This window comes from Sceloporus occidentalis, unplaced genomic scaffold (assembly GCF_023333645.1).
Source record: "Sceloporus occidentalis isolate IW3139 unplaced genomic scaffold, rSceOcc1.0.p SCAF_8, whole genome shotgun sequence".
NCBI lineage: Eukaryota > Metazoa > Chordata > Lepidosauria > Squamata > Phrynosomatidae > Sceloporus > Sceloporus occidentalis.
Genome location: NW_028316988.1, coordinates 8,884,046 through 8,911,053, shown reverse-complemented (window position 1 = coordinate 8,911,053; position 27,008 = coordinate 8,884,046). Strand labels below are relative to the sequence as shown.

Sequence of the window (27,008 nt, the reverse complement as noted above, 5' to 3'; positions counted from 1 at the left end):
CCTGGTGCCAAGAAGGAGCAGAGTCAGCCTTAGACACTCATTTCATGAAGAAGAAGAATAAGGCTTCTATTAAAACTATCCTCTGCATTTCTATATAAGAAAACCCTTTCAGAAAAGAGACACAAAAGACACACAAAGAGACACACTTCCTTTGGCCCAAGGAGCCAAATATTTAAACAAGGCTTTCATAATCTTCTTTTCTCCAGTAAAACATTTCCCATTCGCCACCATTCCGGATCAAAATGGAGGTGCCTCCATTTCCTAAATAGTAGCTGTGCGATCTGAAAGCTTATGCTATTGGAGATGCAGGTCGGTACGGTTCTTAAAAGGGATCTGGTGCCTCTGGTTTAAATGGGATTTTCAGTCCTGTCCCCCCACACGCCACAAACCGCATCAAGAAGAATCGGCACAAGTTTGAACAAAAGGCTTCCAAATCGGGTTCTTTCATCGTATGAATGGGGCCTTGGTTGTCCTTTTCCACTTGGAGCAGTTTGCAAAGGCCATGCAATAGTGTGCTACAATAGCTCCACTAGCTGCCAGTCTGCTTCTTTGCATAATTCAAAGTAATGGTTATTCTGAACTATAAAGCCATGTATGGTTTAGGTCCAGGCTATCAGAGAGACTATATCTCCAAATACAATCCTGCCCTAGATAGATAGATAGATAGATAGATAGATAGATAGATAGATAGATAGACAGACAGACAGACAGACGGATAGATATGGCATGCAATTGCATGTCACAACAGGCGTTTGGTTCTTTCACTGTGTAGACTAAATTTTCATGAAGAAAAGAAAAATCCAGGGCTTGGAAACCAGTTTGCATGCTGACTAATGCGAGCCATCTCTGCCTCCTCCGCTCCTCCTTGGTCTTGCCACAGATGGCTGCCAGGGCTCTGTCTCAAGGCAGACGGGTGACATTTCTGCAACGAAAAGGTCAGCAGAGGCTGTTGGTGAGAACATATCGCTCTGCAAATCTGTTGCATCCTGAAGGAGAGCCAGAGCTCCTGAATGGCAAGGTCTTGGTCTTCCTCTGAAATGGCGATGCTCAAGGGATTTCATAAGAAGGGCCATAGCTTCATAGATGAAGGGGTCATAGAACCATAGAGTTCGAAGAAACACCAAGGGCCATCCAGTCTGACCCCATTCTGCCATGCAGGAACTCTCAGTCAAAGCATCCCTGGCAGATGTCCAACCAGCCTCTGTTTAAAGACCTCCCAAAAAGGAGACTCCACTACACTCTGAGGGAAAGTCTTCCACTGTCAAACAGCCCTTACTGTCAAGAACTTCCTCCTAATATTAAGCTGGAATCTCTTCTTGCAGCTTGCATCCATTGCTCCTAGTCTCTGGAGCAGCAGAAAACAAGCTTGCTCCCTCCTCAATATGACATCCCTTCAAATATTTTAAAAGGGCTCTCATATCACCTCTTAACCTTCTCTTCTCCAGGCTAAACATCCCCAGCTCCCTAAGTCCTTCCTCATAGGACTTCATGGTTTCCAGACCCTTCACCATTTTAGTTGCTCTCCTTTGGACACGCTCCAGTTTCTCAATGTCCTTTTTGAATTGTGGAGCCCAGAACTGGACACAATATTCCAGGTGGGGCCTGACCAGAGCAGAGTAGAGTGGCACTATGACTTCCCTTGATCGAGACACTGTACTTCTATTGATGCAGCCTAAAATTGCATTGGCCTTGTTAGCTGCTGCATTGCACTGTTGACTCATGTTCAACTTGTGGTCTACTTGGACTCCTAGATTCTTTTCACATGTAGTTTCATTCAGCCAGGTGTCTCCCATCCTATATCTGTGCATTTTATTTTTCTGCCCTAAGTGCAATACCTTACATTTCTCCACATTGAATTTCATTTTGTTAGCTTTCTAGTCTATTCAGGTCATTTTGACTCTTGATCCTGTCCTCTGGAGTATTAGCTATTCCTCCTAATTTGGTGTCATCTGCAAATGTGATCAGCATGCCCCCAATTCTGTCCTCCAAGTCATTGATAAAGATGTTGAATAGCACTGGGCCCGTGGGACCCCACTGGTCACTTCTCTCCAGGATGAAAGGGGTCCTCCGAGGACCATTCGATCCAACCCTAGTGCGGGAATCCACTGCTAAAACCGCCCCGAGAAATCCAGTATTTATTTTTTGCTTTTTCAGGATTTTTGTTTGAACATTAACATCACACACACACACGTATATAAAACATACAAGAAAACAACACAATCAAACATCCCACATGACGTCTCACTGCAACAAACACTGTGCCGCCTAGACAAAACACCTTCTTGGCATCTTATATCCCAGCCTTTTCCCAATACAGGGTGTTGTGTGCCTTTGAGTTGTTTCCGACTTACGGGGACCCTAAGGCTGGGGTCTTGTCTTGGCCAGTTCCTTTGGGGTTTTGTCAATGCCATCCCTTGAGGCTGAGAGAGTGGGGTTGGTCCAGAGTCTGTTGTTGTCATTGTTGCGTACCTTCGAGTCATTTCCAACTTATGGCAACCCTACGGCAGGCCTCTTCTGGAGTTTTCTTGGCAAGATCCTTCAAGGGTGGGGGGTGAGGGGTTGCTGTTGCCATCTGGGCTGAGAGAGTGTGGCCTACTTTGGGGGAAACTAATAGGTAGCCGTGTGAAAGGGCATTGATTCTGCAGTGCAGACGCAGCCTTTAGACCCTGGCTGTTAAAGCGGTGTCCAAAAGTGCATTAACTCAGCAATGCAGATGCAGCCTTGCGACCCTGGCAGTCTGAACAGTGGGCCCAAATGTGCATTAACTCTGCAGTGCAGATGCAACCTTGAAACCCTGGCAGTTAAAGTGGAGTCTAAAAGTGCATTAATTCCATGGTGCAGACACAGCCTTTAAGCTTTGGCAATCCAAGTGAGATACAAAGGTGCATTAATTCTGCAGTGCAGATGTGGCTTTTAAACCCTGGCTGTTAAACTGGTGTCCAAAAGTGCATTAATTCTGCAGTGCAGATGTGGCTTTTAAACCCTGGGAGTTAAACTGGTGTCCAAAAGTGCATTAATTCTGCAGTGCAGATGTGGCTTTTAAACCCTGGCTATTAAACTGGTGCCTAAAAGTGCATTAATTCTAAAGTGCAGACATAGCCTTGAAACCCTGGCTGTTAAAGCGGTATCCAAAAGTGCATTAACTCAGCAGTGCAGATGCAGCCTTGAAAACCTGGCAGACCAAGCAGTGTGTCCAAATATGCATTAATTCTACTGTGCAGACGGAACCTTGAAACCCTGGCATTCAAAGTGGTGTCCAAAAGCGCATTGATCTGGAGTGCAGATGTGGCATTTAGACCCTGGCAGTTAAAGCGGTGTCCAAAAGTACGTTAATTCTGCAGTGCAGACATAGCCTTGAAACCCTGGTAGTCTAAGCAATGTGTCCAGATGTGCATTCTTTCTGCAGGGCAGATGGAACCTTGAATCTCGGGGACCAAAAGCGCATTCACTCTGCAGTGCGGATGTTGTCTTGAAACCCTGGCAGTTAAAGCAGTGTCCAAATGTGCACTAATTCTGCAGTGCAGACATAGCCTTGAAACCCTGGCTGTTAAAGCGGTGTCCAAAAGTGCATTAACTCCGCAGTGCAGACGCAGCCTTGCGACCCTGGCAGTCTGAACAGTGGGCCCAAATGTGCATTAACTCTGCAGTGCAGATGTGGTCTGGAAACCCTTGGGTCCAAAAGGGCCTTGATGCTGCAGTGCAGGGGCAGCCTGAGCCCTTGCCTTGCCTTGCCTTGCAAGAGGAGGCAGGCAGTCCTTGTGCCGTGCCAATGGGCTTCCTCGGGAGTCAGTCTGGGCTGGGAGCCTTGCTGCTGCTGCTGCTGCTGCGCAGGAGAAGCCAAGAGGAGGAGCCAGGCAGCCCAGCAGCAGTCAGTCCAGAGCACTAGCCTTGGCTTGCATGCAGAGGGCCACTGCTAGCATGGCCACCGAGGAGCTGGCCAGCAAGCTGCACCGCAGGCTGCAGGTGGGCGAAGAGGGCCAAGAAGAGGGCCCTCCCAATGGGCAGCCCCCCGAGGAGCAGGAGCAGGAGAGCAGGCTGGGCGCCGGGGCCGATGGGGAGCTGGGTGCCAAGCTGCTCCAGCGCCGCTCCTCCCCGCAGCACTCGCCCAAAGGAGGAGGAGGAGGAGGAGGAGGCCAGCAGCATCCGCGGGTCTTCAGCCCCTACACCGAGTTCCCAGAGTTCTCCCGGAGGCAGATCAAGCAGATGGAGGGCCTCTTCCGAGAGTGAGTAGTAGACCAAGGGGGGCCCTGAGCATGGGCAGAGGGCCTTGGGGCATCCCCAGAGGGTCTTTGGCATCAAGGCCTCTGAGCATGGGCAGAGCATTTTCAGCCCCAGGGCCCCTGAGCCTCTCCAGACTCTCCTGGGTGGCATGGCCTCTGAGCATGGGCAGAGTGGCTTCAGCCCCAGGGTCCCTGAGCATCTCCAAAGGGTCTTTAGGCATCAGGGCCCCTGAGCCTCTCCAGACTCTCCTGGGTGGCATGGCCTCTGAGCATGGGCAGAGCATTTTCAGTCCCAGGGCCCCTGAGCCTCTCCAGACTGTCCTGGATGCCATGGCCTCTGAGCATGGGCAGAGTGGCTTCAGCCCCAGGGTCCCTGAGCGTCTCCAAAGGGTCTTTGGGCATCAGGGCCCCTGAGCCTCTCCAGACTGTCCTGGTTGCCACGGCCTCTGAGCATGGGCAGAGTGGCTTCAGCCCCAGGAGCCCTGAGCATCTCCAAAGGGTCTTTGGGCAGCAAGGCCCCTGCACCTCTCCAAACTGTCCTCGGTGCCATGGCCTCTGAGCATGTCTTCCGCCCTAGGGCCCCGGAGCATCTCCAGAGGGTTTTGCAATATAGAAATTGAGCTCCCATGTTTAGCAGCAGTCTCTGGGAATTGAGTCTTGAGGGCACCGAGTTCGGGGAGACTGTGGTCTTCAAGCCCTGCTCTCCGTCTTTTCTCTCACGTAATTACGCAAAACGATTTCACACGACATCACACAAAACCCGCCATTAGAGTGATCACAAAGAAGCATTAACACATATCTCTTTACTTTCGGGATTTCAGCTACAATGCCTTTCCGGTATTGTTTGGTTTGCGCCATTGTGTGTGATCGTCATTCACACAATTACTCGCCATTTCCGCTTCGTTTGCAGCATGCTTTTAATGCGCTTTAATCTCTCTTTGATGTTGAAATGCCTGTGTGATAAACTCCGTACAGTTGGAAGAGATCTCAAGGGTCATGAAGTGTGGCCCCGTTTGGCAATGCTTTGGGTGTGTTTGTGGGTTGAGGCTGTTGGTGCATGGCAACCCCATGAATTTTGCAGGGTTTTCTTAAGCAAGGAATGTGCAGAGGTGGGTTTTGCCAGTTCTTTCCTCTGGAATATCTCCCACTGGTTGGTTGGTGGCCTCCCACCCAAGGACCAACCAGGGCTGGCCTTGCTTAGCTTCCAAGCTCAGATGGTACCTAATGCCTTTAAGGCGTCTCCATGCCCTCTAATGACCTCCATGGTCACACTATCTATCTATCTATCTATATATATATATATATATATATAGAGAGAGAGAGAGAGAGAGAGAGAGAGAGTCTACTCTGGTCTCTCCGGTTGGCATATCCAAAACTGTTGTGGAACATCGGTTGTGTTGTGAGTGGCCTTATCCATCACAGTCTCTCTCTTACACGCATGGAGACACATACTCCAAACGCAATGCGCTGTTTTGTGCGAAATGCTTACTATTCTGAGAAGGGGGAAGTGGTGCCGCATGTTTGCGGTTACTTCTGCAGAGATAGAAGTGGACCTCTTTGGTTTGTCCGTTTCCCTGAAATGGGTATTCATAGCTTTGGAAAGTCTGGGAACAGTGAAATTGTACTTGGTGCCGTTGCATTTAATGCGACTTGTGCATCCACAGTTTTGGGTACCCAAGGGGGTCCTGGGACCAAACCCCAGCGGATACCAAAAGAACCACTACAATAACAATACCCAAGTATGGAAAACAGGCGTCCAACTGCATTATTTCGACAGTGTACCTCTAGGTTTCGGGTTTAGGCCAGACAATACTGAATTATCCCTTTTCTGACTCAAAATCCACTGGAGAAATAGTATATTGCAAGAGCGTGGCAATGGTTTCGTTGCAGCAAACGTGAAACCCACTTCTCTAAACCTTCCGAGAAACGGATTTCTTCGTTTCCTGTTTTTCTTCGTTCCGTTCACTTGCTTTTATTTCCTCCTCTAACCAGACAGTTCCTCTTCTGTAGCTAATGCAAACTGTTTTTTGCATGCATATGATGTGTGATGTGTGTGTGTGTGTGTGTGTGTGTGTATATATATATATATATATATATATATATATATATACATACACAAATATATATTTGTTTATTACAGCCATAGACCAGTCAAAGTTGCTCCAGAGACATCTAAATATAAGTTACACATAGTTATGTGGCACAAAAACTTAACTATACAGACATGTAACAGCAGAGAAAGCAGTGTTTCAGAGTGGTAAAACTCACAGGGATCACAGTTGTGGGCACTGCATTTATCCTCCATCCAGAAACACCTGTGCATAAGTTACAAATAGTGACCGATAAACATAAAACACAAATATAAAAGTATGCAGTGGCATTTCAAAACTAGTCAGAGCTGCAAAGATTTTTAAGTGCTAAAAGTTTCATAGGGATTACAGCTGTATGCATTGCGTTGATCCTCTAGCAAGCATCGTTCGTCATTAGGGTTAGTATCTGATAACATATATATATATAATGCTTTGGAACTGCCCTGGACATATTGAATTGGAGTGCTTTGATATATTGCTCGAGGTAACAGGTATGTGTTGGACACAACCAGTAAGTACAGAACAAATATGTGTATGCATGCATACCAAAAGCAGTCTAGAGAGACAGACAGAACTTTCTGGTTGTGTCCCTATAGACTACTTTTTGCATGCATGCAGATATTTGTTTTGCACGTTCTGCTTGTGTCCAACACACACTTGTTACTTCAAGCAATGTATCAAAAGCACTCCAACACAAAAATAGATTTAACAACCATGTATATGTGTGTACACACACACACACACACAAGGCCAGGGTAAGAGGCGGGAAATGCATGGTGCACAGTTCCTGGAAAGCAATAGGCCAAATTGTATCTGTGTATCCTCCTTTTCCTCAATGTGCCCCCTTTCCAGAGCTAAAGCTTCTATCCTCTTTTTCACTTTCCAAAATGCAGGAACCCTAAATTATTGCAAGGTATGTAGGATTAACTCAATCCCAATCTAGTGATGTCTTCTTAGATGACAATCGCATGCAATTTAACATCTCCAGCCATCAGGGGAAGATGGGGGATGTAGTACGCTTCGTCGGGAAGGTGCCAGGTTAGGGGAGGTTGGTGGAAAACACTAATCCCTTGCCTTCCGTCATGTAGTTCAAAGTGCACATACACACGCACTCATGTGCTTGCAAATGTGTTGTGCATAGATCTGAGTAATTTGGCATTTAAGCTGCATGGCTGTCCTTGGCTTTGTGCATAGATTAATGAGGATGGATCTTGTTTTCCTTCAAAGGCGCACCAATCCCACTCCCTGGCATTTGGGTTTAGCTATGCCTCCACACTATCAATGGACCCCAAACCTTGGTCCTCCAGGTGTTTTGGACTTTGGCTCCAATGCGATGTCTCCCACTCCAGTGGCATCAAAATGCTTCTGTGCAAGTGATTTTTGCACAACCCAAAGCAACGATAGCGTAAAAATGTTTTTCTGCAAATGGTTGTGAGGATTTCCAGAGGAATAGCCATGCTATGATTTGCTTATTCTCTGGTTACATTTCTTTCCCACTTTTCCTCCAGTGACACCAGGGTTGTGTGTAGGGGTCTCTTTATCCCCATAACGACCCTGTAAGGTAGGTCCCAGTAAGGCTTACTGGACCTCCCAGTAAGGGTTCTGGCATCCCTAGTCTGCAAAGTCGGTTGCTGGGGAATCTGGGAATCGTAGGCGAAAAGGTAACTTCCCTAAAGCAAGGATTCCCAAGCTTTGGTCATCCATTTTGTTTGGACTTCAGCTCCAGGAAGCCTTAGCCAACATGGCCAGGAATGATGGGAGCTGAAGTCGAACTCATTTAAAGTAGCACTTCCCAAACTTTGGTCTTCCAGGTGTTTTAGACTCAACTCCCAGAAGCCTTAGCCAGCTTGGCCAGCAGTGGGGAATTCTGGGAGCTGAAGTCCAAAACATTTGGAGGAGCAAAGGTTGGGACGGACAGCTTTAAACTGTGGAGTTGACCAAGGCCAGAAAGAGATGGCAATCTGGGCATTTTCTCTTTGCAAAGGAATAAGTGCCGTTCTTGGAAAGCCAAGGAAACTTGGCTGCTTGGATTCAGGAGCAGAAAGCCAAACATTGATTTATAACCGCAATATTTTAAGACAGGACATATTGTAACCATGATTTATATCAACCTCTCAATTTCTCAGCCTCTCTCTGAGCGCACAGAGCTTCCATAGACTCTTCTCAATGGTTCCCAAACGTTGGTCCTCCAGGTGTTTTGGACTTCAGCTCCCAGAAGCCTCAGCCACCTTGGCCATTGGCCAGGAATTCTGGGAGCTGAAGTCTGAAACACTTTGAAGACCAAAGCTTGGGAATCACTGACTTTAGGTCCTCCAGATGTTTTGCACTTCAACTCCCAGATGCCTTGGCCAGCTTGAGCAACAGCCAGGCATTCTGGGAGTTGAAGTAAAAAACCTGGAGAACCAAAGATTGGCAACCACTACTTTATTTTTGTGGAGTCTGCAGAATGGATGTGATGCATTCCTTGCTTTCTCTTCTATTCCTTCCTTCCTTCTATTGTCTTGTGTAACTGGAATTAAGTTATATATTAACTATGATCACTATAGCTTTTCATTCCTCTCCTGAAACCAGGTCTGTTTGCAGCCAAACCTGCACTTTAGGGCCATGAATTCTGGAAGCAAATCATACCTTTCTTTGCACCAGTGAGATCCGTTGGGAAAGTTGCCCTTTTGGACCACGGCTCCCCAGTTTGCATGATTTGGAGAGTTGTGGTCCATAAAAGTATTCTTCTCCCCTGCCGCAAGTTTGGTTTCTTTTCTCCCAAGTTCATGCTTTTTGTGATCTGGGGCTGTGAAACAAGTCCAGGAATGCAAGATGTGTCGCAAGGAAGGAGAACTGTGCAATTGGTGGATGCATTCTTTGCTTTGGACCATAAATCTTGCAATCTTGGCTAGTTTGCTGGCTAGCTAAAGCCCAAGATGGACCACAAGATGAACATGAGTGAAGAGTGTGATGCGGCAGCTAAAAAGGCCAATGCGATATTAGGTTGCATCAATAAAAGTATAGTGTCAAGGGATCAAGGAAAGTCATAGTGCCACTCTATTCTGTTCTGGTCAGGCCAAACCTGGAATAATATTGTGTCCAGTTCTGGGCAAAACAATTCAAAAAGGATGTGGAGAAACTGGAGCCATATGTCAAAAGGAGGGTGACTAAAATGGTGAAGGGTCTGGAAACCGTGTCCTATGAGGAAGGACTTAGGGAGCTAGGGATGTTTAGCCTGGAGAAGAGAAGGTTGAGAGGTGATAGGATAGCCCTGTTTAAATACATGAAGGGATGCCATATTGAGGAGGGAGCAAGTTTGTTTTCTGCTGCTCCAGAGAACAGGACCCAATGGAGCACTTCCCTTGATCTAGACACTCTGCTTCTATTGATGCAGCCTAGAATCGCATTGGCCTTGTTAGCTGCCTCATCCCACTCTTCACTCATGTTCATCTTGTGGTCTATTTGGACTCCTAGATCCCTGACTCCCTTTGGTTTCCTCTTTCCTCTTGTGCCAAGTTGGGCTCACATTTGCACATGCAATTTTTTTCCAGCCTTGAACCTCTCCTCCAAATCTGGCTTTTCCTTTTCTCCTTTGCCTTGTCAGAGTCTATATTCTGTGGCCAGAGACCCAAACGGACTGGTTTTAGCAGGATATTTGAACAGGAGCTGGGCCGAAGCCAAGTGCCAATTGCCACCCGGCTCTGTCTGTTTATTCTTGCGCAGCGGAAGTGACTAAGCCTCCGTCGTGTGTGGCAAAGGGGAGACAGATAGCATTGCTCCCATTGTTGGGTTTGTTTTTTGGTGCTGGGCTCATGCGTCCTTTTTCTTTAAAGATATTTATTTGATTTATATCCTCCTGGGTGAGACTCTGAGTAAATGTCCCCCGAAGCACCTGAGCGCATGGGGCAGATTGCATGGGAGCAGGTGGTCCCATAGGTAACACTGACCTACTGTGTGAAGTCCAAGGCTTTCACGGCCGGCATCCATAGTCTTTTGTGGGTTTTTCGGGCTCTGTGGCCATGTTCTAGAAGAGTTTGTTCCTGATGTTTCTCCAGCATCTGCGGCTTTGGCATCTTCAGAGAAACTGACTATATTTTTCTATGCTATCGGTGTATCTGAAATGGCTGTGCAATCTGTGTTGTTGGATCCCTGGCCTTATTACCTGCTACAAACAGTGCACCCAGTGGCACCCCGCTCCAACCCTGGTCAGCCAAGGCCTGTTTAAACATGAATTTGGCCAAAAAGACAGCAGGAAGAGGGCGAAGTGACCCTTCCTTGGGATTTCCATAGTTTTGGTGCCACCACCGAGAAGGCTCTGTGTGGCTTTGCGGCTGGCACCGTTGCCCCCATAGATGTTGGCATCTCCAAGGGTGCCACAGATGCAAGGTGCACTACATCGCCCACAGTGCAACTACAGCTGCCACTCTCTGTTTGTGTTGTGTGAAGTCTTTGGAGCCTTTTAAAACCCAGCTCTACATTTCCCAGTGCAGATACCTGAAGGCGGTTAGGGTGGCAAAGTGGTTTGAGGGTTGGACTATAACTCTGGACGTCAGGTAGGATTCAAAGATATAGTTGCGTTAGTCTGTGGAATCGGTCTGCAGAGAGATCTTGTAGCACCTTTGAGAGTCATTGAAAGAAAGAAGTTGGCAGCAGGAGCTTTCCTTGACTTAAGTCTAATTTCTCGGATGCATTTGGTTACTATATGATGATGATGATGATGATGATGATGAGATATACAGTACCTGTCTTAGTCTGTAGAATCGGTACGTAGAGAAATTTTGGAGCACCTTTGAGATTTACTGTAAGAAAGAAGTTGGCAGCAGGAGCTTTCATAGCCTTCAGTCCACTTCCTCAGATGCATTTAATCTAGGAAGCTCATGCTGCCAACTTCTTTATTTCAGTGAGTCTCAAAGGTGCGACAAGATTTCTGGACATCAGGGTTCGGCTTCCAACTTGGCCACACGACCCATTGGGGTGACCTTAGGTGTCAAGGCACACTCTCTCAGCCTCAGTGAACAAATCGTGCCAAGAAGACCCTCCCCATGACGGTTCGCCTTAGGGTTGCCATAAGTTGGAAAGGACCTGAAGGCGCACAACAGCAACAGGGGGCAGTTAGTCCAACAGACATGTGCAAAGGAATCTCCCGTGTCCCCTTCTGCCCCCAAAGCAATCCTTGTTTGCTTGGCATCTGAATGCCAGTCCAAATTTCCCGGCTCGCTTAAGCCTCCCTTGAGCCCTTTGCCTCCATGTATCTCAGCTCTAATCAGCTTTGGAGAAGAATCGTATGGATTAATCTTGAGCCGCCGGAGCGAAGGAGCGCCAAGGGGCCCCTTGCGCCTTATGCGCTGTGGGCGGCCGGCCGGGAAGAATTAGTCACTGATCGGAATAAGACGGAAAAGGCTTCTGCCCACTTAGGAAAAACAGTGCGGTGCTGCAGCTGGTTGTAGTGGGAAGATGGACATAGTGCGCAAGATGCTGACGGTGCGTCATGCTCGGGATCTAATGGAGGAAGGATAGAGAAATCAAGGGATGTGCAGAAGAAGATTGTGTTTCTTGTCGTTGATGGCTGTCAAGTCAAACCTGGGTTTATGGTGACCCAAGGAATGTCACCAGGGCTTGCAAACTCAGGGTCATGGCTACCTTGCTGGGGTCTTTCCGGCTGTCGTGTGCATAATAATAATAATAATAATAATAATAATTTATTTATTTACATCCCACCTCTCTCTTAGGATTGAGGAGGGTTATAACTGAAACGCATAAATAAAACGCAAGTTCCGTACATAATGAAATGCATAGAAACAGTCCCCATAATATATACCGTAATATTAAAATACAGTTAAAAGTATGTTGTTTTTAATGGTATTGTTTTTAAAATATTGCGAAGCCGCGCTCTGAGTCCAAGTTCTGGGGAATGAGCGGGATGCAAATAATATAATAATAATAATAATAATAATAATAATAATAATAATAGAAGCTATAGACATGACCATGTTAATCTGGGATGCAAAGGGATCTTGTAGCACCTTGGAGACTAAGGAAAAGATGTCATAGCCAAAGTTTTTGTAGACTTGGAAAGTAGACCCAAGTCAACAAAAGCCGACGCAACAACTTCTTTTGCACAGCTATTTTCAAAGGCACCACAAAGGCACCTGAAACGGGTCCTTCCTCTTTTCCTTTCGCCTTGTACCTTCCCAAGCATTACAGCCTTTTCTAATAAGTCCTGTCTTCTCATGATATGTCCAAAGTATGACAGTCTCTTGAAAGGCACCGGATCTGGTCTGATCTTGGAAGCTAAGCAGGGTCACCTTTGGTTAGCCCTGGGATGGGAGACTGCCAATGGATGCCAGGTAGAGACATAGGCCATATTTCAGAGGAAGGAACTTGCAAAACCACCTCTGAATATACCTTGCCTAAGAAAATCCTACAAAATGTATAGGGTCACCATATGTTAACAGGCAAATTTAAGGCACATGCATGTGCAAGACATTCTCTGTTTAGTCATCTCGGCTTCTAGGGAGGTTTCAGGCTTGGTTTGCTCTTATGTCCATCTACACTCTTACCTCGGGTTACGAACGCGCCGGGATACGAACTTTTCGGGTTACGAAAAAAAAATAAAATAAAAAATATTTCCGGGTTACGAAGGTTATTCCGGGTTACGAATAACCTTTTGGTGCTTTTCGGCGCTATTTCGCACCAAATCGCGGCTTCCCTCCATTAGCGCCTATGGCTTTCTCGGCTTACGAAGACTTCCGGGTTACGAAAATGGCGCCGGAACGGATTATTTTCGTAACCCGAGGTAAGAGTGTATTTGTCTTTTTGGCCGTACAAGTAGAACTGTCTCTTGGCGCCACATTTCAAATGAATTACTCTATTATTGTTATTGTTATTATTACTCCAGGAAACAGATGCAGAGTGTTGCTTCATGTTGTAGATGCACCTTTGGTTATCCCTTTGGCTGAGTATTCAATAATATATTGACTTGAGCATTTAGCTGCATGGTTGTTTGGACATTGGGTGTTTCAGCTTGGGTCTCGTCTCCAAAATGCCTACATGCCAAGATGGGTATGCCAAAATCCAAATAATATATATCCCAAACGCTTCTGGTCCAAAGCATTTCGGATAAGGGAGACTCAACCTGTGCCATGTTTGTGGAGTCTGAAAATCTTGCCAAACTACGCATCCCAGAGTCCCATAGAATTAAGCTGTGTCAAACGGCATTATTTTTGCAGTGTAGATGCAACCTGAACCTTACACTCAAGTAGTACACAGGGGTATTGAAGCCAAATAAACACTGTGGTGTTGGCCCTCCGAAAAATGTAATGCACAACCAGGGATTTGGAGATTTATTTTAATTTAATTTATTTTTTTATTTTTTTGCATGGACCCAGACAACCTTCTTTGTTTGTTTTGTGCCTCGGGACAAAGAATACGTACCTTTCCTCCAGTTGCTTGTTGCAAATCCCTTTGCATAACATGCTTACCGGTTTAAGCCTTTGCTACCTACCTATGGTAAAGTACACCATTGTGCTATTTGCAAGAGGCTGGGCATCGCCTTCAGGTCAGTGAGCCAAAGGGCAGTGGCAACTGGGCCGAGGTCAGGGAAATAAAGTGCACAATTTCCATAGGTGGGGCTATACTACACTCTTACCTCGGGTTACGAAAATAATCCGTTCCGGCGCCATTTTCGTAACCCGGAAGTCTTCGTAAGCCGAGAAAGCCATAGGCGCTAATGGAGGGAAGCCGCGATTTGGTGCGAAATAGCGCCGAAAAGCACCAAAAGGTTATTCGTAACCCGGAATAACCTTCGTAACCCGGAAATATTTTTTATTTTATTTTTTTTTCGTAACCCGAAAAGTTCGTATCCCGGCGCGTTCGTAACCCGAGGTAAGAGTGTATATCTCTCCTCGACCCAAGCATCGACCCATCTTTTAGTCACTAAAATTTAGTGGGAAGAAGCCCCAGCGTTTCACAAACTATGAGTTGGGTCAAGATGACCAATGGTGTGAGTGAGGAAGAATGCACAAGCTAGGAGAAGGTGCTACAGTTTAGTCGAAGGCTTTCATGGCCGGCATCCATAGTTTTTTGTGGGGTTTTGGGGCTCTGTGGCCATGTTCTAGAAGAGTTTCTTCTTGACGTTTCGCCAGCATCTGCGGCTGGCCTCTTCGGAAAATGCTGGCATGGAAGTGAGTGGGGTAGGGTCACACAATATATATATATATATATATATATATACACTCTTACCTCGGGTTACGAACGCGCCGGGATACGAACTTTTCGGGTTACGAAAAAAAAATAAAATAAAAAATATTTCCGGGTTACGAAGGTTATTCCGGGTTACGAATAACCTTTTGGTGCTTTTCGGCGCTATTTCGCACCAAATCGCGGCTTCCCTCCATTAGCGCCTATGGCTTTCTCGGCTTACGAAGACTTCCGGGTTACGAAAATGGCGCCGGAACGGATTATTTTCGTAACCCGAGGTAAGAGTGTATATATATATATATATATACACCCCACTTTCTTCCATGCCAGCATTCTCTGAAGATGCCAGCCACAGATGGTGGCGAAATGTCAGGAAGAAACTCTTCTAGAACATGGCCATACAGCCCAAAAAACCCACAAAAAGCTGTGGATGCCAGCCATGAAAGCCTCCGACTTCACAGTGCTGCAGTTTGCTTTTGCCATAGCTTACTGGGAAGGGAAAAAATCTTCTCCTCTCCTGTCCTTGATCCCTTGCTGTAAATTCAAATTGGGATGGTTCAAAGAAGGGCAGCAAGGATGAGAAGGACGAAGGAGGCCCTTCTGTCTGCCACCATCTTCATATTTACATCTGGAAAAAGGGGCAGAGCCTTTTTGGTGGCTGCCCCCAGACTCTGCAACTCCCTTCATAGAAAAGTTAGACTGGCACCCTCCCTATTTTCTTTTCTTGAACAAGCAAAGGCATTTGATGCGCAAGGGTGCAAGGCCCATTTTCCACAGCTCTGGGATGCTACCCTTCATTGACATTTTTTGCGCAACTTGAGCATGGCAAAGGGCTTGGCGTTTCTTGCGATGGAAGGGAGTAGATTCACTATTCATGGCATGGAAGCCAGCAGCTGAGCTTCCATCGCAGAAAAATATCATCCTGGGACAAAACTGTTTTGGAAAAGTGGATGGAGAAAAGGCAAAAGACGGAAGTTGCCATTGCGCCGTGTGTCATTAGTTAATCTGTAACCGCTTGACTGAGGGCGAGTCGAAGAAGTAGACGTCTCTAAGGAAAACAAACACATATCTTGCAAGGGAAGTTTTGGTGGGTCAGAAAGAATGGTGTTTGCTCTGGGTCTTACTTTGGGAAAACCAAGTTGCTCTGATAATTCTGTAGACCGAAGGCGGGCCAGTTTTCGGACCTAAGTCCACATCACTTTGGACATCTGGCCGGTGTTTTGTTTCTCTTGTGGCTGTGGAGGAGGAGAGGAAAGAAAGTCTGGAGGAGCACAGAAGCCCCCTGTTCAGGTCTTTAGTAATCCTACTCATCCATAACAACAGCAAGGGTTTATTACAGTTAGCTAAACATGTGGAAAAGAGAATGGTAGCACTGCCTCCTTGAGCGTTTTTCTCCTCGCCTGGAGAGCAAGGACAGGTTCAGAACCAGTACATGCATATATTTGGAATCAAAGAATTGGAGGAGACCCCAAGGGCCATGCAATCCGACCCCTTTCCACCATTCGTGAATCCATGTACTGGTTCTGAACCTGACACATGGTCATCTATCTTCTGTTTAAAAACATCCAACGAAGCAGACGCCACCATTTCCCAAGGGAGCGTCTTCCACTGTCAAACAGTTCTTACTATCAAGAGGTTCCTCCTAATGTTGAGGTGGAATCTCTTTTCCTATAACTTGCATCCATTGCTCCATTGGGTCCTAGTCTCTGGAGCAGCAGAAAACAAGTTCGCTCCATCCTCAGAATGACAACCCTTCAACTATTTAAACAGGGCTATCATATCACCCCTTAAGCTCCTCTTCTCCAGCCTAAACATCCCCAGCTCCCTATCCCTCTTCTCTTAGCGTTTGGTGGTTTCCAAATATGGCACCATTTTGGTAACATTTTTCTGGACATCCTCCATCGATAATTATAATTATGTTATAAGTTCTTAATAAGTGGGTATGGGGATGATACAATTTTTATTTATTTATTATAATTGTTATTGTCTTATTTTATGGTTGTAACCTGCTTTGATCCTTCGGGGAGAGGTGGGCTATAAAAATTTATCCTCATCATCGTCATCATTGTCGTCGTCATCATCTTGTCCACATCCTTCTTGAATTGTGGTGCCCAAAACTGGACTCAATATTCCAAGTGGAGCCTGACCAAAGCCGAATAAAATGGCATTATTAGTTTTTTGAGGGTTTTTCAGGCTATGGGGCCATGTTCTAGAAGAGTTGATTCCTGACGTTTCACCAGCATCTGTGGCATCTGGCATCTTCAGAGAATGCTGGCATGGAAGAGAGCTGGGTATCTTTCATGCCAGCATTCTCTGAAGATGCCAGCTACAGATGCTTGTGAAACGTCAGGAATCAACTCTTCTAGAACATGGCCCCAGAGCCCCCCAAACCCACAAAACACTATGGATGCCAGCCATGAAAGCCTTCGACTTTCCAAGTGGCGTTATCGTTTTCTGTCAATCCGGACACTATCCTCCTATTGATACAGCTTTGGATCACATTTTCTAAATGCAGTTTGGCACCACATTAACTCCCGTCGCTTTAACCGCAATGAATTTTGTCTTCTCAACATTAGCTGGGGCTTGACTTGACTTTATCATGACGTTCGCTTTGCAGGTACGACGCTGGGAAGGATGGCTTCATTGACCTGATGGAGCTGAAGCTGATGATGGAGAAACTCGGGGCTCCTCAGACGCACCTTGGACTGAAAAACATGATCAAGGAGGTGGATGAAGACTTCGATGGGAAACTCAGCTTCCGGGAGGTAAGGCCTTTTTCTTGTTGTTGTTTTTAATGCAACAAATAGTTTCCTTGGGGATCTGATGGGGCGTCTTCCAAAATAAATCTTTATCGGTGTCCATGTTTCTCGTACGTTCTCTTATCTACCCAGCAAGGTGTGTGGATATGTGTGTCCAAGACTGGATACTGAAAATGTTCACAGAGTAAAACATAAAAATAGTTTTAATGTCTAAGATATTGTGATGATGCCACAACAAAGCATTCCCTTATATATAACAGTGTGATACACCGTTTAAAAATGCATTAAAGACCAGGAGTATCCCAACTTCCAAAATGCGTTGAAAATAAAAAGTATCAAAACATCCAAACGCGTTTCAACAAAATTCCTCCTACTATGGCTTTGCCTTATCGCCGAGGAAGGCTTTTGTCGAAAAGCGTTTGGATGTTTTGATACGTTTTACTCTGTGAACACTTTTTCTCCAGGCCTTTCTTTTTGGTATACTGTTTTGTTTTTTGGTTTAGGCTAACACTTTGTTGTCTGGATCTGTCCAAGACTGGAGCCGTATCTGAGCTGTTTAGTACTAAGACAGCATCCTTGGAGTCAGATGGAAAGGAGTTGTTTGTCATCAGCATATTGGATGATGCCTTGTCTTAAGACGGACCAAAGGCATGCTCTCCGGCTGTAAAAATCAGCGTTGTTTGTCTCGTTCTCCAAGATGAGAAACCATTCTTTGCAAATATATTACAAATATATCTTCTGCTTTATATTTGGGGGCTTTCCTGGGGCAGAGATGTAGCTTCGTGACTCATATCACCAAATCCATGCCGCTTCATTAACTTTTGATGCCCTATTTGGCCAGGAGCATTTGATGATGCATTGCTGTGCTTTGTGGGGATTGTACCACTGCAATAACAATAGCAATGCTTCCCGTGACTTTTTTGCCTGTCCATTGAAGCCCTTTCTTCTTTACCATTTGCCTCCTTGCTTACTTGCCTGGCTTTAAGAGAGCCTGGGTTTTCTGTCCTGGTCTGCTGCGTTCCTATTTGACTTCTGGGCAGCAAGATACAAAAATAGAGGCAGAGCTGCAGCTGCAGCCAAACAGACCAGAATCATCTCCCTTTGAGAGAATCTAAAACAGTCTTCTCTTACCCTGGTGCCTCCTTGAGATGCTGGACTACATTTCCCATCATTCTTAGGTTGGAAGGGGAAGATGGGAGTTGTAGTCTGATACATCTAGAAGACACCAGGGTGAGGAAGGCTAAGATAGATAGATAGATAGATAGATAGATAGATAGATAGATAGATGAAATATTAATTTAGGATGGATGGGTAGCTAGATGGATGGATAGCATATTAATTTAGTATGTATGAGTAGATAGATACATGGATGGATGACATACAGTCGGCCCTTGTTATCCGCTGGGGTTTGGTTCCACGATCCCCCATAGATACCAAAATCCATGGATGCTCAAGTCTCATGCAATACAATAGAAAATGGTATCCCCTATACAAAATGCCATAATCAAGGTTTTCTTTCTGGATTTTATATATTTTAAAGTATGCTTGAATCCATGGGTAAAAAATCCTTGGATAGGGAGGACTCACTGTGTTTAGGATGGAGGGATGGAGGGATAGATTTAGGAAAGACAGAGGGATGACATATTAATTTGGATGGATGGATGGATGGATGATTGATATATTAATTTGGAATGGATGGATGGATAGATGACATATTTAGGCTAGATCGATAGATTGATAAATATAGAGACAGGTGACATATTTAGGATGGATAGATAGAATTGGTGTTTTGATCACCCTTTTTTTTAAAGTCCCATTTCTATCAGCTTCAGGTTTTATTTCTCAAGAGAGCGTGTTCCTCGTTCAAGCCACCCAAATGCTTTCCTATTTTTGATGTTCAGCTCTCTGGGGCTTTTCCCGAGGGCCACTCTCTCCTCTAAGAAGAGAGTTGTGAGTCCTTGAGGTCCTTAGGGTGCGGCGCATCACCCAGTTGCATCCTGACAATTGCAACAAAACTCACCGTTGTCGCTTGGCGTTGCCTCTTCTTTCTCCCTCCTTCAGTTTCTCCTGATCTTCCGGAAAGCCGCGGCGGGCGAATTGGAGGAAGACAGTGGCCTGCATGCTTTGGCCCGGCTGTCAGAGATCGATGTCTCAACGGAAGGCGTCAAGGGGGCCAAAAGCTTCTTCGAGGCCAAAGTAAGAATTTGGGAGGGTTAAAAGGGGGCATCTTGAATGCCAAGACACAAATGCAGAACATATTTGCGCACCCATGCAGACAAACCATCAACGTCCAAGCTTGTTGCTTCCATATACATTATGTAACTCCCTCTTCTTCTTATCCTTCTAGTCACATATCATCTTTTCTTAGTCTTTCTCTCCACTTTTACATTCCTGCTCACAGACATATCCTCCCCTTACTCTTCATTCCTTCATCATCCTTTGCAAAATGTCTAAATCTGAAATGGATTAAAAATGGTGCACAAAACTGAATTGCGGTTGGTTTTGATTGTAGCCTTGTGTTATCTTCTTCTTTCTCCTCTTTTTAGATTCCCAAATGTAATACATTATTTATTCTCTTTACCAGTGGGATGAGCAATTTTTTCTCACTATTACCAACACAAAAGAAAACCCAAATGAAATGTTGGATATCCGTAATTACATTGTATATCGAACATAGCAGTGAAACAAACCTATGTATGTAACTTTAGGGTTTTGCTTTTGTGGCTTTTTTTGTGTAACAAGGGCTAGCTTTGTTTCATGTCTCCTGAACGTTTTCATGGGCAATCTTAACAAGGAAGAACATGGTTTGTGGTGGGTTTTTCGGGCAATGTGGCCATGTTCCAGAAGAGTTTATTCCTGACATTTCGCCGGCATCTGTGGCTGGCATCTTCCAAGAAAACGCTGGCAAAACATCAGGAATAAACTCTTCTGGAACATGGCCACTGAGCCCGAAAAACCCACCAAAAACTATGGGTGCTGGCCCTGAAAGCCTTTGATGTCACAATTAAGAACATGAGTATAAGAACATTAAGAACATGAGTATCAAGTTGATGTAAGTGAAGGTTGATGTAGGTTTTGCAACATATAGTGGAAGTTGGCTCAGTTTTTTTTGGGGGGGGTCAATTATTTTTACTAACATTTCTTGACTGCAACATATTTCCATGATATGTTACAAAGCCTACATCAATTTACATCAACCTTCACTTACATCAACTTAATGCTCATGCTCTTAACTGTAATGTCAAAGGCTTTCATGGCCGGCATCCATGACTATAAAGCGGCCAAAGCACCGTGTGCATCAGAACCAAGTCAGCTCTCTATCCTGTTGTTAAATGTAGTTGAGAAAAGGGGGCATATTTATTTCTGGGTGGCAGAGGTGACCTGATGAACCTATTGGCCAATCCCCTTTGCAGGTCCAAGCCATGAACGTCACCAGCCGCTTTGAAGAAGAGATCAAGGCGGAGCAAGAGGAGAAGCGGCGCCAGGCTGAGGAGATGAAGCAAAGGAAAGCGGCCTTCAAAGAGCTCCAGTCGGCATTCAAGCAATGACCGCGCAAGACGGGACCAGAGCGGTACTTGGGGCCAAAGCATTCCCAGAGGAGTCCTCCCGCTGAAAATGGGGAGCCGTTGGAAATGGCTGGCGGCAGTTGGGTTCCCATCTTTGTGCCTTGAACGGACGTTTGATCCGCTCACGCGGAGGCATCGCCTTCGTCCTCCAGAAGCACTGCAGATCGAGCGGCCGCTGAAGGCACAAGCATGGGCCAGGGGTTTCCTGGTTAGTTGGCGGCTCTGCATAGTTTGCTGGAAAGAATTGCATCCGAATCTCGGAGCCTTTCAGGCTTTTCCGCCTCTGAAACCATCCCTCTTTGCCTTGCGCTGTTTCTCATTGGCCTGTAAATAACTGCAGGGGGAAGATAGAAATCCCTCATCCGCATGTCTGTGGGCCAGTGCTGTATTTTTCCCTGTGAATGATGTCTCTTTGTCTGGTGGGCGTTCTCTAACCATTGGTGTGTCTTGAACCCAGGCATTGCACATCTGACTTGTGTGTCATGTTATATACCAGCCAATGGTACGGTGATCACTGTGGTCATAATGTGAAGTCGAAGGCTTTCACGGCCGGCATCTGTAGTTCTTTTGTGGGTTTTCTGGCTGTGTGGCCATGCTCTAGAAGAGTTTATTCCTGGCGTTTCGCCGGCATCTGTGGCTGGCATCTTTGGAGAATGCGTTCTCTGAAGATGCTAGCGAAACGTCAGGAATAAACTCTTCTAGAGCATGGCCACACAGCCAGAAAAACCCATAAGAAACTATACTGTGGTTATAGTTTGACAGTTCTAGGAAGCAAAGCGCTGTGGCAGTTTGTGGCTTCCATGTCAGTGGGGCAATGAATCCATTCCAGGACTTTAAAGGAGCGATCCAAGCTGTTGCTGAACTATGGCTAGCATTCTATTAGTGCAAATGTAAGTCCACCTTACACTTACGTACAGTATGCAGTCAGCCCTCTGCATTTGCACCTTTGCCTTTTGTGGATTTGATTATTTGTGGTTTGGATTACTATATTTTCTCTAGGTATCTCTCAGTCCTCCAGCGCAACTCTGCCAGACGTTGACCATAGAGTTGGCCTGGAGAACCTAGGAGTTCCCAAAAAAACACTTCTCTAGGCATTTGTAGGTCCTTCAGCATGATTCTAGGCTCAACCTCTGCCAGATGTTGAGCATGGAGTTGCACTGGAAGATCTGGAGATATTTTTCCAGGCAAAAAGAAGAGCGGGGTTTTTTTTATCTGCAGTTCTTTTCACATCCGCGGGGGTCTTTAAACCCAGAGATAAGGGTTTCATGTATAAGTCTAGAAATCCTAGTCAAAAAATTGGCCCCAAAAAACTGAGTCAATTTGTTCATGGCTCTATTGAAGAACTAACACATAGATATGATGATAGGATATATACAGTATGAGTTAACTTTCAGGACATATACTCTTGTCTTTCACCTTTTACCATCCCCTGGTAAAAGGCAAGAGTATAATATGTCCTGAAAGCACTGGCATCCTCAGTCACCCAGCCTTTTGTGTGAGCACAAATAGTGCCATAATTTTATAAGGTGTTTTTTTAGCATTGTTTTTCTTTGCTTTGTCCTTTCCTTTGCTTTTACATCCTTCATTACATGCCCCTTGGTTTTACCCTCGACTTCACATCAAAATCCATAATTTTGACCCCAAAGCCTGCCCTCGACTTATATGTGAGGTTGACTTATAGTCAAGTATACAGTATGTAATTTTTTGATAGCTGAGGAGGCTGATATGCTCTTCCTCTCTCTGCGATGTCCAAAGATACCCTCCTGGGCTCACAGTTGCATCCGATAGACCTCCTTCCACAGCTATTCCATGCTGGAGGAGAGCAAGGAGGAACAGGAGAAGCATCCGTCTATGTTCCTGTACCCAGATGCAATTTGGAGACGTCATCCATTTGTACCTGTAGCAGATGGCGGTGCAACGTACCCTCAGTTTGCATCTGGCTATGTTCCAATGTTCAGATGCAAACTGAAGGCATCTCTCACCAACGTCAGCTATGGTCCTTCAGAGGTCTCCGTGGATGATAAGAACATAGCCAGGCTGTCTCTGATCTTTCTCGCTCTTTGCCACGACACGACGGAGGACTATCAAAGTATAGTTGCAAATCCTGAGGGTTGCAAGACAACAAAGTTCCATATTTTGCAACTCTGATGCTATTCTCAGCCATGTTGAATCTCAGCCTATGCCCCCCCCCAAACTAGGTTCAGCAGCATGGAGAGCTCTTTCCAAGATACCTGAGGAAGAGGTAGGATACAAATACAATATTATTAGTATAATTATTACTACTACCTGGAATGGATTCCTCACCGACATGAAGGGCACCAACAGCCACTGGCGGTGGGTACCAAAGGGACCCCCTCCGTCTGACAGATGGTAGTTGTGCAAAAAAGAAAAGGTACAGCTCTTGCGTGTACACAATCTCTTCCAGAGAAGAATGCTTTAACGGTTCACTTTAAAAAGCCCTGTGCTTGAAGCGTTGCCAAATAATAATACTGGGGCAGGGAGAGAAATGTAAAAAAGCAATGGGATATAGCAGTTGTGAGCGGCCGACGGATTGATGTCTCTTCCCTTCTCTTTATCTATCCTCGCTCAACTTGGTGGTGGCACCTTGGACCGTCTGATGTGTCCAAAGTTATTATCTGAGTGGGGAAAAGGTTGGGATGCTGCTCGCCATGCTACTATGTCTATCACACACCCCAAACATTGGAAGCACCTATGTGCAACCATATCTCAGCCCAAACAGTGACGGCAAGTGCTGCCGCATCTCTTCCCGTCTCCATTTTGGCTAAATATGGGGTATTTTTGGTGCATGGACGGGCAGGGATACCCATGGGATCCGGTTGGCACAACTGGCCTTGTATAAAGTCCATCCAAACCAGTGGGTACTACTTCTAGAGTAAAGTATGTCATTGTATAATATGCCTACTTGTTGCACCATCAAAACTGGCTGAAACTTGCTTGCTTCCTTGCACGCATCATTTGACCCACTGCCTCCCAGTTGCATACTGAAAGGGGACATTTGGCCAGCTGTCTGGGGATTCTGGGAGGTGTAATCCATTGGAGTAACTTTTCCAAGCTCTGTTTTCTTTGCATAGGGAGGGAGGATGCTCAGCACGATTCAGCTTCCATTCAGGCAGTGCTTCCCAAACTTTTGTCCTCCAAGTGTTTTGTCTTTCTCAACACCCAGAAACATTGCCACTTTGACCAAAACTCTGGGTAGTAAAGTCCTAAACATCTGGAGGAGCAAAGTTTGGGGACCACTGTATTTAAGGCAATAACCCATAGGCCCAAGTTGTGCAACGGAAAAGGTATTGGTGATGTTTGCAAAAGGTCACAAAAGAGATAAAGGAGAGAGGCCTAGAACAAATCCACCCAAACCTAGAACTTGGTGGGTACAACTTCCAGAGTTAATGTGTGCCGTCCTGTAATGCGCCATCCGTGTTTGAATGTTAAAGCTGGGAGAGCCACCTTTAAGTGCTTTTAAATGTCTGTATGGTTTTTAAAACTGGAACGTCCCTAAATCTCCCTGCTTTTTTGCATGCACTGTGAACTTAAAAGAAAGGGACAGCCAACCCTTCGTTTTTCTAGAATTCAAAGATATAGCTGTGTTAGTCCGTGGAATCAGTTTGTAGAGCGATCTTGTAGCATCTTTGAGACCAACTAAAAAAAAATTGGCAACTTGAGCTTTCCTAGACTTAAGTCTACATCCTCTGATGCATTTCCAAACGCAGATCCAAATGCATCTGAGGAAGTTGACTAAAGCCTACGAAACCTCATGCTGCCAACTTCTTTCTTTCTGTTAGTCTCAAAAGTGCTGCAAGACCTCTCCGTCTACCTTCATTTTCTAGTTTATTTGTTGCAGCACAGAAAAAAAATCCTAATATCTTTGTGGAAATAGAGAAAATGACTTCCCAGTTTGCTTCTTTGCCCATAAAGGAGACCAATGGCATGGGCATTGCAAGCTTTTTACAACTCCTCCTGTGGGTTTGGGTAGCGGCTGACCTTGCAGGGTTGGTTTGGAGAGCTGGCAATAAGGGTGTGTGTTGTGTGTCGGATTTTAAAAGATCCCTCATTCTCACTAAGAAAGGACAGGACAGGACAGGATTGATAGAATATGTGACTTATAGTTATAAAATCAAATAATCACACGTTCTATCAATCACATATTCTATCAATTTCATAATCTGTCAATCACATACTGTATTCACATATTCTCTCAAGCACATATTTACATATTCTGTCAATCATATTTTCACATACTGTATTCTATCAATCTGATACTCACATGTTCTATCAATCCTATCCTGTCCTAACCTGTCCTGTCCTATCCTATCCTATCCTATCCTATCCTATCCTATCCTATCCTATCCTGTCAATCATCTATTCACATATTCTATCAATCACATGTTCTAACAATTGCATAATCTGTCAATCACATATTCACATGTTCTATCAATCCTATCCTGTCCTATCTTAGCCTAGCCTATCCTATCCTGTCAATCACATATTCACCTATTCGGTCAATTGCATAATCTGTCAATCACATATTCTCGCAATCACATATTTACATATTCTGTCAATTGCATATTCTATCAATTTAATTTTTAAAAAACCCGCAGAAGTAGAGAGGCAGTGCTGCAAAAGGGGGGAAGGTGGATGTGTGAAAGCGTGGCCCCTCTGCCCTTTGTTGCTCCCCTCAGAAAGAATCGGTTCTGATCTGTCGTTCCCACTGTTAGGAATCGCGTCAGAATCAATTCTTCTCAAAATAACTGCTACCAAAAAACCCGGGCTTTTTGCATTTGCTCCATTTTATTTCCCCTGGAATCGATCCAGTGAGGATCAAGATCGATTTCCAGAGGGAACTAGGGGCATATACCCCAAATCAGGATTTGGGGCTTTTCGTAGTTGGAACGACCCAGAGACTCCGCACTGTATTTTGTTATCTGTTCATCCCGGCTAACTTACAATTCCCCAAACGGCACCATTTCTTCCTCTTTTCCCGTTGTGTCAAATCTTTACTTTTTCCTCTTCTTCTTTTCAACGGAGATTTCAAATTCCCCGGAATGCAGCAACTCCTCTTCTTCTATTTGGCCTAGAGAGGAACAAAAGATATTGTAGGTTTCCCCGCTTGGATCTTAGAGGCATTCTTTATTTTTTCATGGCTGGGGAGGGAAAGGACCAGGGATGAGTTTGGGAAAGGACTATTTTGAAATCATTCCTCTCATATATATTTTTTTTCTCTGTCGAACCCCCCAAAATGTTTAACTGGATGGACTTGTAATATGTGTATACAAGGGGGGTTGCTTTCCTTTCCAAACACTGCGCCATTTCAGTGGTATGGTTTTATTTTTATTAACCAGAGATAATTAAAATAAAGTTATATTTCATAAGCATGCCTTGGTGTCTGGATGTATTTTCTTTCCCATCTTCTCTTTTGTGGGGGAGTGAGAAACGGGGGGTAGGAGGATATAATAAATCACTAAGGACCACACAACGGCACTGTACAAAAGACACCACAATAAAGTGGCATTGCACAAAGGACACTACAAGAGGTTGGCATTGCACTCTGGACACCTAAGTGCGACGGCACTGAAGGAGCATCCCCATAACACAGTGGCACTCTGCACCAAGGACACCGCAGTGCAATGGCACAGCTGTATGGGCAACACAAACCAGTGGCATAGTACTAGGACCCCACAATGCCTTGCCCTGAAGACAAAGGGCGCCAGAGTAGGGTAACATCACCACGACCGCACTGCGCCTTGCCCTGAACACTAAGGGCACCAGAGTAAGGTAACATCACCAAGACCGCACTGCACCTTGCCCTGAACACTAAGGGCACCAGAACCCAGAGTCACTGCAGTAAGGACACCTCAAATGCATTGACACTGGAGTAGGGACAACACAGTGGAACTCTACAAGTGACAGTACAATGCAGTTCCACTGTGCTAAGGACCCTACAACACAGTGCCACTGCAATAAGGACGTCACAAGAAAGCATTGTAGTTTTCACCCACTTCACCTGGATGGAGAACATGAAATATATTTGTTGAGAGTGTCCACAGTTTTGGATTTTGGGCGAGAAGGATTTTGGCAGCAATGTATCTCCGTAGAGCTTCCCAGCCAGGCCTCCTCAATCTTTGCGCTTCCAGGCGAAAGCATCGAATCTTCCAGCCAAGGGACCGCACCACATTC

At 45.4% G+C, this 27,008-nt stretch overlaps 1 protein-coding gene across 1 annotated transcript; it reads left to right on the top strand.

Annotated features, from left to right (window-relative positions):
- The first annotated feature begins 3,855 nt into the window (after positions 1-3,855).
- LOC149307813 (EF-hand domain-containing protein D2-like) lies at positions 3,856-26,206 on the top strand. The gene is made up of 4 exons (XM_089534454.1): positions 3,856-4,223; positions 17,109-17,256; positions 19,312-19,446; positions 20,664-26,206. The coding sequence occupies exons 1-4, from the start codon at positions 3,898-3,900 to the stop codon at positions 20,796-20,798; spliced, it is 744 nt and encodes a 247-aa protein (XP_089390580.1). The 5' UTR covers positions 3,856-3,897; the 3' UTR covers positions 20,799-26,206.
- Positions 26,207-27,008: the final 802 nt, after the last annotated feature.